The 14,628-nt window shown below is 49.3% G+C and overlaps 1 protein-coding gene across 2 annotated transcripts in view; it reads left to right on the top strand.

Moving 5' to 3' along the window:
- The window catches only part of SLC6A8 (solute carrier family 6 member 8), a 169,145-nt gene that overhangs the window by 110,043 nt on the left and 44,474 nt on the right, over window positions 1-14,628 (top strand). For both annotated transcript variants that reach the window (XM_086940218.1, XM_086940216.1), the window contains exon 4: window positions 4,307-4,439. In XM_086940218.1, the coding sequence (XP_086796344.1) occupies window positions 4,307-4,439 (133 nt within the window). The remainder of the gene's footprint in view (window positions 1-4,306; window positions 4,440-14,628) is intronic.

A 14,628-nucleotide genomic window follows, 5' to 3' on the forward strand; every position in this document is an offset into this window, starting at 1 on the left:
GTCCCTAGAAAATCTCAAACTTGTACCAATAACCACCTGCCCTACTCTCCAGCCTCCGCTCCCACTTTCGACATTACACATCACCAGGTCCCTAACCACGAGCGGCCAACCTCCTGACCACCCGCTTACAACCAGGTACATATATGGCCGCTTTAACAATGGCCGAAGAGATGAGGCGGCGGTGTGTCCGAATATGGTCCAACTGGGTGTAGATTTTCTGTTCTTAACTGCTATGAGGTGATATTTTTGTAAATGATTTTGAGGACAGTCATGTTCTGACACTGATGCTCCGGTGCTTACCATAAAGGCTAAATAATGGGAAGACAGTGTAATAATGGTGATAGAGTCACAAGAATAGTGCATAATCCTCGAACCAAAGAAAGGAGGCTTTAATGATGCCTAAACACGACAATGCAACACGCTCTATTAAACACTGACCAATAGGAAGGCAGCTACTATTATGGCTGACAGCTTTCTAAAAATGCCACGTAAATTGCCGACCAATGGAAAGGTGCTTAAACAGTACACCATGATTTGAGGAAAAATCCTTCATAAACTATTAGCCAGTAGAAAGATACCCATAACAAGACCCAGAGCAGCAGCACAGCGCTGCATAGACTCCCGCCCAATGGGAAAAGAGCTTTGAAAATGGAAAAAGGGTCACATGAGTATTCCATTACCAGACAACCAATGGGATGGTTGCGTTCACAACTGCCCATTGGAATATAACAGAACCTTGCATAAATTATCAGACAATGTTAAGCCATCTTTAACTATTGTATTGTAATTGCATTTTCATAGCACTTACTACCCCTGACGAGGCCTCAAATCGCTTTTTCGGTGAGTAGCACGCTACTCCAGAACCCATGAAGGATTAGTGTTGAATTAGTATAGTGAAATATGAAAGTAATTTGAGTGGTGGATAGGTTAGTCAGTTATTTGGATTGAGAAGGGTAGCGGAGGGATAGAAGAGGGAAAAACGTTTGCATTTATATAGCGCTTGTTACCCCTGATGGGGTGTTGACGCGCTTTTTTTCGGTGAGTAGCACGCTACTCTAGACCATGGCAGCACATCAGACCCCTGCACAGACCAACAAGGGAAGTAAAAACAGCTTTAATCCTTTCTTATAAGGCCAGGCTAAAAAATAAATGTTAGGAGAACAACTCTCACAAGTGACCAGTTTTTGACCTTCCAGTGGCCTTTTATACACACTAGCATGTCTCAAATCATTCAATATTCCTAAAGGTCAAGTTGCTCTTAAACATAATATCTTAACAAACCGATATTGATTAACAGAAATTCTACATAAAGTGTAAAAAAGTACATGTATATGACAGTAAACCTCCAAAGTCATTCATGCAAGTAGTTGTTATTGAAAGGTAACACATAGATGCCCCCCAGTACAGAATAAAATAGTGCCCCCCAGCCCCAAGGCAGGTGAGGTGCCAGAGCCCCCCAGATGTGGAAGACACCCAGGAGCTCTCCATGTGGGCAAAGGAATACAAACACCACAGGTGGCTGTGCCAGCACGCTGACCCACCCTACAGCTCCCACCGCACCCCTGGCATCTTTTGCCTCCCTAGGTTGCTGTACTTTACTCAATGGTTTTGTCTGGGTGCCCATGGCTCCTAAAAGTTGAGAAATGTCCCACATTCCTCTTGGAAACACGTGTTTTGCTAGGACTAGAAGTGCACTTCATGAAAAGCAGGATATTAGGGGTTATCTTAGAGCTGACGCACAGGGTCTGTTGTGTCTTCAGTCTGGACTCTCAACAATGGACAAACTCCAATCCCCCATTATTGAAGTGAAAAGATCATCTGAAATTACAGTTTCCAGAATTAGAAGATTCAAAATTAAAATAGAAAAGTGCTAATACATGTTTTAAGGGATTAAAAAAAAAAAGTAAAAATCTTGCTCTGGGCAACACCACCCTATTAAATATTTGTCACGACACGATATTTCCTACTGTTCTTCAAAAGAGGTACAAAAGAAATACATTTACAAATGTGACTTCTTCCCTCCCTATTCGCAATGAAGGCTAGTTGATGAGATGCCAATAGATAAGTAAATTATATTGTTCAATTCAATATTACAGCTATTAAAGGGGTTTGAATCTTTAACATTAAAATGAAGAAGCCAAGGTCGTCTAGAATTATGACCCAGGGGTAATGGTTGCCTTCTTTTGAATAAAGGACATAATTTCACATCTCATAGAAAGGAGGGGCCCTTTCTGTAATGTAGCAATTCGATGATGGGGACTCCGCCCCAGACCGTACAATTGATGGAAGTCAGCAGCCGGCCCATTTGTATCAGAAGCGCGTCTTCCCAGCTGACGCAATCAGAGCTTCACGCCACGTGTTCTGATCGCTTTGTCGTACAACGAGCCATCCGCGTCATCATTGGAGAATCGACCTCCCAATCAAGTGTCTTCCTAACTCACCAATGTATTGGCGAGTTCTAGACGCTAACATCTATTTATAATTTAAAAAGCCTTTTCACTGAGAAAACACATTATTAAACAAGCATTTACAATGTAATAGGTCTCGCAATTACTAGGTTTGAGCTACTGGCATTGTAAATGGCAATGCCTTTTATAATATTAAAAAGTATTGTCATTTACAATACCAATGGGTCAAACTTAGACAAAAGCGAGACCTATTGTATGGCAGAGCGTGGTGTCTGTTAAGCAGGAGCCGCCATCATCATTAAAGCAAAAGAAACAGAGCAAAGTCCCCCTGAGGCGGGCGCCGCACTCACCAGTAAAGTTTGAAAAAAAAGAAAGAAACTGCACGGTGGCCCTGAAGCGGGCGCGCGCGCAAAAGTAACGTTTAAAAAAACTGAACATGGTGTCTTTGAAGTGGGCAACGAGCTCACCAATCAAGTTTTTTACAAAAAATTTAACTGAATGCGGTGTCCCTAAAAGCAGGCGTTGTGCTCAGGATCTGAAGTTTATATATATAAAAAATAAAGGTAAAAGAAAGCGCGGTGTCCCTGAAGCAGACGCCACGTTCTTATTAAGAGTAATTTTAAAAAAAAGTGTTGCCATAGTACTGTGGAGGTAGGTGGCAGACACTTTTAAAATGTATGTGGGCGCGCTGCAAATACAACAAAAAAAACAGCCGCCATTGTCCCAATTAGTTTGCAATAAACAAACTAGTGCCCGCCATGGGAGGTTACAAATAAAGACAAGGTGGTACTAAGGAAGGACTAATAAACCTATTTAGAACTCAGATGCCAGCATTTACGAAGGACAATGACACAAGCCAATGACAAATATGGGCGGAGAGTGGCGGGGGGCTTTGATGCCATACTCCCGTACAACAAGTCTTGCAGGCAGCGCATGCGCGCTGACTCTAGGCTCGACCTTAAAATTGGTAAAAGATAGTTTCTGTAAGAGGCCACTTACAGCAGCAGGACCAATGAGCCTTCGCTGGTCTCCTGCGGAGCCGTGCAAGGCCCTTTTAAGACCTTCATGGCACCTGAGGGTTAGATGTTTTCTAAGCAATGGTGGGGACCATTGAGGCCTTTCCAGCGGTTGTTGTGCCCTGTTACCTCTCATACACAACGTTAACTTGCTAGTGACTCAGTTAAATCACCCAGTTATTGTGACGTGACATACTAGACAATCTTCATAAGCGCGTCAGGGTCCCACCATCCTCCCCTGGTGGCACACAGGAGCCGCCCTCCCCATAGTGAGAGGACACTCAGAACCACAGCCTGCTAGAGGTCCAGAATCGAGTGTCCTGGACTGGCGGGACCCCTCCCCAAGACAGACACTGACTTGACCTGTTACCATACCCCACTCTGCTCCAAAGTGTATGCCACTCTCCCCCGGCCCCTGACTGGGTATATGTTTAGATGATGTTTATGTAAATAAGTCCCCACCCCCCTCCCCAAGGGTGGCTTGCTAAGTTGGGTGGTCTACACTGGGGGTGGAGGGTGTGTGGTGAAAGCCAAGGCCATGTCCAAGGGAAAGGATAAAAAAATATGATTCTGAGTCAATCTCTTTTACACTAAGGATATGGGGGGGGGGCACTCTCAGCGGTTCTCAACCACTCCTCCGCCCACCCATGTGTTCTGCATTCGGGGTGTTCTGCACTCGGGGTGGGGCACTGAGCCTGTTTTCGCTTTCTTCTTCTTCCGGGCTATCCCCTTGGTGCGCCCCTGTCTATGTGAGCCCCCCATATTCTGTACAATAAACTTGGCTTCTCCTTGGAATGCACTGCTCCGTGCTCCCCCAGCCCCTGCCCTCTGTGCTACCCTCACCCCTGCTCACCCATCTGCACCCTCTGCTCTTTCTTGCAGGAATAAGGTCTTACGCATCTCCACAGGTCTGGACGACGTAGGCCCCATCAACTGGGAGATGTTGCTGTGCCTTCTGGCCTGCTGGGTGCTGGTTTACTTCTGTGTCTGGAAGGGCGTCAAGTCGACTGGGAAGGTATGTGTAGCTCCAACCCCTTTATAGCGCAGCAGTGTCGCTATGCGAGGACGTCTCGTTTCGCAGCGCTATCCATGTTCGCTTGTAGACCGGGCGTTTGGTGACTCCGCATTAAAGAGCCAGGCATAGCAGGACTTGCATGACGGGGCATGGGGGAGAGGGGGTTCACCCCATATTGGGACAGCGCCAGATTTCTGCTACCTTGAGGTAGAGTGCACAGGGCTGACGCACCTGCATGTCTCTGGCAGCCATTGGCTTATCTGCCTCAGGCAGGGTTGACTTAGGGACAAATCCTTTCGAGATATAGGGCCATATGTATCAAGCCTTTTTCCCGTTTGCGAACGGGCAGCTTCTCAGAATCGGCCCGTTTGCGAATTAGAAAAAGCCAGGTGACGTTTGGCGTCTTGTTGCATGTGCTGATGGGCACGTGCTCTTTGAAGTGCCAACTCTATCAAGTGGCACGCGCTGCCCTCCAGAAACCATGGTGTGCCCAGATATTTATGGGTAGTGGCTTGGATGCAGATACTGTATTAACGGACAGGTTTCATGTATGGATTTTACAGTGGATCGGCTTTCTCTCCTGCATATTCCATCTCAACCGGTTATTGCAGGCGACCCTTATACCTGTAGGGAAATGTAAGCACAGGCTAATACAAGTAATGAGAGTCATATTTCAAAAGACAAGCTTTCCTAAACTATATTTTTGAAAATGCCAAAAGGAAACAAATTCAATTTCTTACAAAACAGAGAATGAAAATAAGTGAAACTGTCATCATCGTAAAAAACACAAAACGTCTTTTCTTGTGGGGGGAAAGAAATCCTGATATCACTGATTCAATCAGGATGCAGCGTAGTTAGAGCTGACAGACTTCTTTCTAGTTTCAAATCTCCATCTTTTAGACACAGTTTTTTTCTAATTAAGCAATCTATTCTGAGTGTTAAACTAAATAATTCAATACACTTACTACCAAATTTTCTAAAATGAAAGTTAACGACTGCATATGCAGTTCTTGAAATACATAGAGCCATCTAGCCACCCTAAACAGGCCATATGCTAGGTCTGAATAATTGTGTGTAGAGAGGCCAGGGGTGTAATTGGCCCACAGAGCACCCTCGGGTGTTACCTAGAACTGCCCCTTCCAAACGGGGCAAGGATTGGATGGGCATGGACGATAAATATTCCATCACGTAGCAAAAATTATTTATTCCGTGAGAAGCCAACGATTGAATGGGTGATAAGTCTCCTTTCTCCATCTCCTGTTGCATCTATCCATTTGAACCTCGAGCTTCGTGTGTGTGTGCGCGCACGCGTACGTGCGTGCCCCTTCTGTGATTCTTATGTTTGTGGTCCTTGTAAAGGCCTCTCCCACCCTGCTGCTAATTGTGCCCATCGCTGCCGCAGCTGAAAGGACTTCCGTGCTGCTGAAGACATGTCTATGAAGAATAGGGAGTCTGTACCCCGGGGGCATTGGCAGAATGATGGGTAGTTTAGACGGCTGCGCTTCTTCGGGCTACCACCGTTACAGGATGTAGCCACTGGCTTAGCGAAAATTGAGGGGGCATCCCTGCACGGTACGAAGCGGGGCTCCCTCCAGGCTCAATCAGGAGCTCTCTGGCCAGACTGCAGTGCCGAGGGGCCCCCCTGGAGCTTGGGGCCCCCCGCACTGCGGGGGCTGCGGGGGGCTGTGTTACCCCCCTGGATGAAGCCCCAGTTATATAGGCGGCCATTTTGGGCTGCCACCCTCCATTTTGTGGTAGGTGTACCCATTGAAAGCCCTAGTGGTGCCTAGGAAGCTTTTCCCACCCGCCCTTCCCTTAGATTAAGACTTCAGGGCAGTGGGAGGCAGGCTTTTGTGGCAGTGTTGGCAGTGTGACGCGGGACAGGTGCGCAGGGGCTGAAGGCTATGTACGGTTGTCGCTATGAGCAGGTGCGAGGTTGGCGGTTGGCCCAGATATCTACAGGGCTTTAGATAAGTTTGTTGTTGAAATAGGAGAACCAGACTGAAAGGGAGGCTGTGAACCAGCTCACACCGGATCAAGGCAGGAAGTTCAAAGTTACGTCATAGGAAGTTAGGTTTAGTAGACGTTAATAGATGAACTGTGAAACGGAAGGAGGGGAAGTTAAAAGTGTTGCAATCTCGAGGGTGCAGTAGGCCGTGACTTGGATGCTTTCTGGGCACCTCATGTGTGGAGCGGGTTTTAGGGGTGGCGGCTAGAAATAATGAGTGACAACATTTTATAGTGATGCTTTCGTTTTGTAAGGCAGTATACCTGGGAACATTTTTGTGATGCGCGCCTGTTTAAATAAAGTGCCCTTTTCACCCCTCCTGGAGTGTGAGTGACCTCACTGCGCCCCGTTTCAGCCAGTAGTGTGTCTTTGGGTAACTATTAAATTTGCCCCAGCCTCCCCGACATGCTGCCCCGCGCCTCTCTCGGAGGGTGGTCGCCTAGTGATCTGAGACTGGCCCCGCATCTTTTATTTATCCAAAGCAAACCTCGAACCTCAAAGGGAATCTCCAATCGTATCGTTTCTTTATTATAAAACAGAGCTAACTGCCTATCTGAACAATCTCCCTGTAATGTTGCTTTTGGTCAACACACTCCATGTTTTTCGATGCAATATTATTTTGCCAACGCTTTTGTTTTGCAGCCGCGCTGCTCGCGCGCTACTTGTGTCTGCAGATGAGATGCATGTGACGTGATGGGCTCTTTTCCGCCCCCCCCCCCTGCATTCTACGCAGGTTTATTGATAGGCAGACTGGGGCCTCTGGGCAGGCCAAGCTCTGCTGTGACCTCATTGCGCAGGCGCAGAGCAAACCTTCCCACTCCAGCAGGAAGCCGTGGCAGACATCTTTACAGGAAGCAGATGGCAGCGGCCTCTGTATTCGAGTCTGAGAGGCAGGGCGCTTCAGAGCCAGGGATGCTACGCAGCAGTGTGTCGGGATACACTGTGATGTCATTCGGTGGTGTGATCTGGTGGTGCAGAAACATATACACTACAGACCGCGCTATGTTAACCGCTTAACCGCAGGGGCAATTCCACCGCGGTGCGGCGGTTTAAAGGAGTGGGCGGGCCCGCGTCAGCCAACGGACATGCCCAGCACTACGAAGGTAGTGCTCACAACGGCCGTTGGCCGACGCAAGCATGGAAGGGGTTAGGCACTCAAAAGTGACACTAAGATGGAGGAAGAGGATGAAAGAATGGCTGCTTGGAAGGCTGATGGCTCTAGAGTCATTCACTTCTATGAACTGATGGTTCGCTATCAGACACAAGACCATGTAGCCTTTCACTGTTGAGAATGGCTCACTCTCTGCCAGACATAGGGCTTTTACTTCTATGAACTGATGGCTCACTAGCAGGCACAACTCATGGCTTGCTAGCAGACAGGACGCTATGGAGCCTTTCACTTCTAAGAATGGATTCCTGCCTGCCAGGCACAGGGCTGTTAAATGTTCTTTCGCTTCCATCAATGAAAGGTTCCCTGGTTGGCACAGAGCCTTTCACTTCCATAAATTAATGGTTTCCTGGTTGGCAGATGATTTAATGGCTTTCCACTTCCATAAATGAATGGTTCCTTGGTTGGCACAGGTCCTTTCACTTCCATAAATGAATGGTTCCCTGGTTGGCAGACGGTTACGGGGCCTTCCACTTCCATAAATGAATGGTTCCCTGGTTGACACAACGATACAGAGCCTTTCACATCCATTAATGAATGGTTCCTTAGTTGACACACGGTTACAGAGCCTTTCACATCCATTAATGAATGGTTCCCTAGTTGGCACAGAGTTACAGAGCCTTTCACATCCATAAACGAATGGTTCCCTGGTTGACACAGGGTTACAGAGCCTTTCACATCCATAAATGAATGGTTCCCTGGTTGACACAGCGTAACAGAGCCTTTCACATCCATAAATGAATGGTTCCCTGGTTGGCACAAAGATACAGAGCCTTTCACATCCATAAATGAATGGTTCCCTGGTTGACACAGGGTTACAGAGCCTTTCACATCCATAAATGAATGGTTCCCTGGTTGGCACAAAGTTACAGAGCCTTTCACATCCATAAATGAATGGTTCCCTGGTTGGCACAAAGTTACAGAGCCTTTCACATCCATAAATAAATGGTTCCCTGGTTGGCACAGAGTTACAGAGCCTTTCACTTCCGTAAATGAAGGGTTTCCTGGTTGACACGCGGTTACAGAGCCTTTCACATCCATAAATGAATGGTTCCCTAGTTGGCACAGAGTTACAGAGCCTTTCACTTCCGTAAATGAATGGTTTCCTGGTTGACACACGGTTACAGAGCCTTTCACATCCATAAATGAATGGTTTCCTGGTTGACACAGCGTAACAGAGCCTTTCACATCCATAAATGAATGGTTCCCTAGTTGGCAGACGGTTACGGGGCCTTCCACTTCCGTAAATGAATGGTTTCCTGGTTGACACAGGGTTACAGAGCCTTTCACATCCATAAATGAATGGTTCCATGGAAATGAAAGGTTCCATGGTTGACACAGAGTTACAGAGCCTTTCACTTCCGTAAATGAAAAGTTCCCTGGTTGACACAGAGTTACAGAGCCTTTCACTTCCGTAAATGAATGGTTTCCTGGTTGACACAGGGTTGCAGAGCCTTTCACATCCATAAATGAATGGTTCCCTGGTTGACACAGCGTAACAGAGCCTTTCACATCCATAAATTAATGGTTCCCTGGTTGGCACAGAGTTACAGAGCCTTTCACTTCCGTAAATGAAAGGTTCCCTGGTTGGCACAGGGTTACAGAGCCTTTCACATCCATAAATGAATGGTTCCATGGTTGACACAGAGTTACAGAGCCTTTCACTTCCGTAAACGAAAGGTTCCCTGGTTGACACAGAGTTACAGAGCCTTTCACTTCCATGAATGAATGGTTCCATGGTTGACACAGAGTTACAGAGCCTTTCACTTCCGTAAATGAAAGGTTCCATGGTTGACACAGAGTTACAGAGCCTTTCACTTCCGTAAATGAAAGGTTCCCTGGTTGACACAGGGTTACAGAGCCTTTCACATCCATAAATGAATGGTTCCATGGTTGACACAGAGTTACAGAGCCTTTCACTTCCATAAATGAAAGGTTCCCTGGTTGACACAGAGTTACAGAGCCTTTCACTTCCATAAATGAATGGTTCCATGGTTGACACAGAGTTACAGAGCCTTTCACTTCCGTAAATGAAAGGTTCCATGGTTGACACAGTTACAGAGCCTTTCACTTCTGTAAATGAAAGGTTCCCTGGTTGACACAGGGTTACAGAGCCTTTCACATCCATTAATGAATGGTTCCCTGGTTGACACAGGGTTACAGAGCCTTTCACTTCCATAAATGAATGGTTCCCTGGTTGACACAGGGTTACAGAGCCTTTCACCTCCAGGGACTATTGGCTCCCTGGTTGGCAGTGGGGCTTAGAGTCCTTGAGTCGTTTGAAGGGATGGCTCGTGGCAAGCCCCCGAACACAGCCTTTCGCTTCAGAAGGGTACTGAGAAGGGGAGGGGCTGAAGGGGGGGGAGAGGGGGAGCTGAAGGTGGGTTGTGGTTTGCTGGAGGGTTTGTGATGGTGTGTGAGCCCCTGGTGGAAGGGAAGCTAAAGCAGGGGTGTGGGTGTTTTGGGGTGCCGGACTGGTCCATGGTAGGGTGGGGGCCCGGAGCGTTGGATTCCTCGGTGTGAGAAGAGGGCTGGGGCGGGGGGTTTGGATGTAGGTCGAAAGGGGTTACGAGTCCGGTGCCTCTCGGTAGGGGATTGGTTGGACCAGGATTGGGAAAAGTTCGAAGCAGAGGGCGGAGCTCGGTCCTAGATCTGCGCGCCTCTCCCAGGTGCCCCCTCTTCCATCCCCAGGGACCCCACATTCCACAGGGCGGCGCCGACCAGCGCCCCGCCGGACAGTGGGGAGTGGGAGGTGGTGCGCAGCACGTGCCTGCGCGTGAGAGGTGCGTCCTCCAGGCCTCGGCCTCTTCTTCCTCCTATGGTCGGAGGAGAAGGAGGGGCTGGGGAGGGCGGACGTGCAGAGCCGCTCGTACTGCGCTCCGCTCCCCTGCACCGCCCCCGTCTCCACCGGCGGGGACTGGAAGCAAAAGAAGCGGCTATTCACAGGAGGATGCTGGCCCACCACAAACCCACAGCGCCCGGGCGCCCACGGGGCTGGGAGGAGGCGGAGGATTAATGTACATATTCTATAGGGCATGCATCTTTAAAAAAAAAACAAGCGATCTGGATGGCGCCAGATCACACTGCTGGGAGGTGGCCTTGGGGCAATGTACATATTCTATATATCATGCATGTCGTAAACACGCGGTCTGGAAGGGACGTGACACATGCATACTGCAAGTTTTTTTTCTTTAAAAGCACAGGCGGCCTATATTTGAAGATTTCTGGCACAACAAGTAAATACAGTAAAAGCCTCATATTCGAGCGCCCCCTGGCGAGAGGTTGGCTTGGAGGATAAACATCCTAGTTACCATACCCCCCCCCCCCCCCCTCCGCCTGCTTGGCGTTCACACCCCTATTCTCCCATATGCAGATGCCAGGTTTTCATTGTACCCTTTTCAGGTCTGGCCTTGGCAGCGCTTGCACTGACTTTTGGAGGCATTCTGCATTCAGAATTAGGGCATTAAGCCCCGCCGACTTTATGCCCATCTTTTTAATTGGTTCTTGTTACTGTCCTTTGTAAATGGACAAACCAAAACCGGTCCCAGGATGCTTGTTTCTGGTCCAGGGAGGACCTGGCCTGGCAGTTCCGTCTGGACTGTTCCCATGAGGCACAGGGTCAAGACTGATTTGCACATGGCTGGTTTCAAACTGGGGTGGCAGAGTGAGCAAAAAAACAATGGATTAAACCTTGATCCCTGTGACTGGGGTGAATGTTTGATTTATCCAGCATTCGGTCTATCGTTTTATTTTTTTGCCTCTGAACCAAGCCATCAGCAAGTTCTTCAAAATGTCAGTGTGACCAGATAAGCTCATAGTAATAAGGGAAACCCCCGTCAATGACCTCTGAACCTGTTGTTCAGTCTTCTGCTTTTATCGTCTCCTAGCAACTCGGTGACCTCTCAACGTGTCCACTACAGCGTTCTGCTGCAGGGTTCGACCCGTAGGGTGACCTCTGAAATCCGTCACTAGCTCTTCCCTAAATCTTTGTTTGAGGAAATGGAGTGTATTATAGGGCGTGGTTGTGCGACCTCACTGTGTAATGCACTTGCCCCCCCCCCCCCCCCCGTCCTTTGGGATCAGTAGTTTCTTTGTGTCAAACTCTTCGCTCAGCCCTGTATAGCTGCGGCTCTGAGGAGCAAGGCTTACACCAAGGGACCCGTGTAAAGCATTTAAACAGCGCCAAAGCAAGGGAAGAAATACAGAAAACAAGACGTCTGACACCAACTTATAAAAAATAGTACTGATTTGTATAACATTTTTTGACACCAAAATAAAAAAAAAACACCAGTGGGTCCCAGACATACAGATTTTTAATTGTTTATTAAATCATCACTTAATCACAAACAAGCACAGGCAAATTCAACAAGCTTATCACAGAAACATTTCCAATAAAAACTTGGGTAAGTGTCAATGCAGTTGCTAGGAGTTACTTTAGGAGACCAGATCTAGTAGAGAACCAGTCAAGCGGAGCAGCGAGGTCTGCAGAAACAACGACCGCTACAAGGACATCAGCTTCCAGTCCAGTTCCAGCGTTGGTGACTCCTTGCCATTGATTTCTGTGGAGTGGTCCTGATGCGAGGGATGCAGGATGCTGAAGATGCTCAAGGATGCTGTGCATGCTGAGCCGGTGTCAGAGGGAATCATGGGAGTGGTCCTGATGCGAGGGATGCAGGATGCTGAAGATGCTCAAGGACGCTGTGGATGCTGAACTGGTGTCGGGGGGAATCATGGGAGTGGTCCTGATGCGAGGGATGCAGGATGCTGAAGATGCTCAAGGACGCTGTGGATGCTGAGCTGGTGTCGGGGGGAATCATGGGAGTGGTCCTGATGCGAGGGATGCAGGATGCTGAATATGCTCAAGGACGCTGTGGATGCTGAGCTGGTGTCGGGGGGAATCATAGGAGTGGTCCTGATGCAAGGGATGCAGGATTCTGAAGATGCTCAAGGATGCTGAGCTGGTGTTGGGGGGAATCATGGGAGTGGTCCTGATGCTAGTGATACAGGAGGCTGAAGATGCTCAAGGATGCTGTGGATGTTGTGTGTCTGACGAGGATCTTCCTCGGACTATGCCTCGGTCAAGGCGATCCTGGTCACAGGCGTCAACGTCCCTCAACGTCCTCTCGAGCTTGGCAGAAGTCCAGTCGCCACTGGGCTACCAGTCGCCGGGTACAACGATTCCCTTCTTTTGGTGTTAAGTTGCTTTCTGAGCGACCAAGGTGCCCTCTGACAACTCTCCTGGTCGACCAGACCTAGGGGCAAGTTTTGAGCAATGGGTCATGATTCCTTGGGCTGCGTGGTGGCGAGTAGCGGCGAGATGAGAATCTAGGTTACCAACTCGCCCCAGCAGGCTTCTTCAGCTTTTCCTGGTCTGTGGACAGGAGGTCGGCCAAAGGACCCTCTTGCTTCGGCTGGGCTCATGCGTGGGCTTCTCCACAAGCAGGTCACTGCAGGCACAGTCCCTATGGTGACAGAGTGAAACATAAGGCACACGTCCACTTGGATGCGTGCCTTGCGTTTACCTGTAACTGTCACCGTCGGGACAGACAACCTACTTAGATTCAAATAAGTGTGTGTCTAAATGACTCCCTTGTTGGCCAATGACCCCTACTTCGGTTGAAACCCGAGCTCACAAGGGGTTATTGGGGTGCCCTTTTCTTTACTAAGCTATCCCAGGGGCCCGCTAACTTACAGACCCGGGGTACCACGGTGTAGGGACTTACAAGTAAGTTAGCTTCTCCCTTTTGAGTATAAGTCAATCAACCATTCACACATTAAGGCGAGGGCGCAGGCACGGAGGTCTGGCTCGCCCGCCTCAGTGCACTCGAGGCGAAAAGCCAGCAGCATAAGTCCAGAACTTTGGGGGTGACCAGGCACGATTTCCTTACACTTTGCATCATTTGCTTTCAGTACTACTAGTATGGTGCCCTCTGAACGTGTCCGTCTGATGACCTCTGAATTCGACCTCTGACCCAGCCTGTTGCTGTGGTCGTCCAATCCTCCTGCAGCTTTGGGTTCCCATCCATTCGGAGGCCTCTGGCTGCTGAGATTCTGACTCTGTGGTCTCTTCCCTGGACACCACTGTTGCCCCACTCTAAAGGCTTGTGTTGCTGTGGGCTCGTTCTGTGACCTCTGACCCTGGCCATCAGCCCGCTCTCCTCCCAAGGTCTTGTGACACTCTGGGCTCGTGTGGCCCATTCTGTAACCCTTGACCTGGCCGAGCAGCACGTTTACCTCCTACAGTGGCTAATGGGCGCCTGCAATGGCTCTTCTGTGACCTCTGACCTGGCCAGGCAGGTTGTTCTCTTACCACAGGCTTGTGACACAATGGGCGCGTGCGGTCGATTCGGTGACCTCTGACCTGGCCAGGCAGCATGCTCTCTCCCTACGGGCTCATGACACTCTGGGCTGGTGCGCTCATTCTGTGACCTCTGACCTGGCCAGCAGTATATTCACTTCCATCGAGCTTGTGACACAGTGGGCGCCTGGTTTATGCATGTCCTCTCATCAGACCTCCAGCAGTGCCCCCTCTCCTGCCCTGGTGGGCGTGCAGCAGGGGTGCCCCGCAGCACTGCCCCTCTCTGTGAACCTTGGCTGATGCGTTCCGCTCACCTGAGGGCCCCAGGTGAGGGCCTGAGAGGACCTCAAAGGAAAGGCCCAGCAAAGCCGCCTCCTCAGACTCCTCACCAATGCCTCTGAATCCTGCCTAGAACAGTATGAACGGGGTTCAGATTCCACGCCCATTCCTCTCTTGGCCTCTCTGCCGAGCCTGTTGAGGAGGCTTCGCAACTTGTGCCTGCTCTGGGGTGGTTATCTGGCATCGGTATGGGAGAGGGAGTACATTTGGGTCGAAAGACGGACAGGGGGCCCGGAAACAGTCCGCCGTGTACTCACCTTCACTTTTTGTGTGGCACTCACAATGACGTCAGTCTTGCTGGAGGGAGGGAACTTTCACTGGCAGGCACTGGGACAGTTGGCACAGATGAGCAGTGGGGAAGTTGGCACCCATGGGC

The sequence above is a fragment of the Lissotriton vulgaris genome, chromosome 10, assembly GCF_964263255.1.
Source record: "Lissotriton vulgaris chromosome 10, aLisVul1.2, whole genome shotgun sequence".
In the NCBI taxonomy this organism is placed as follows: Eukaryota; Metazoa; Chordata; class Amphibia; order Caudata; family Salamandridae; genus Lissotriton; species Lissotriton vulgaris.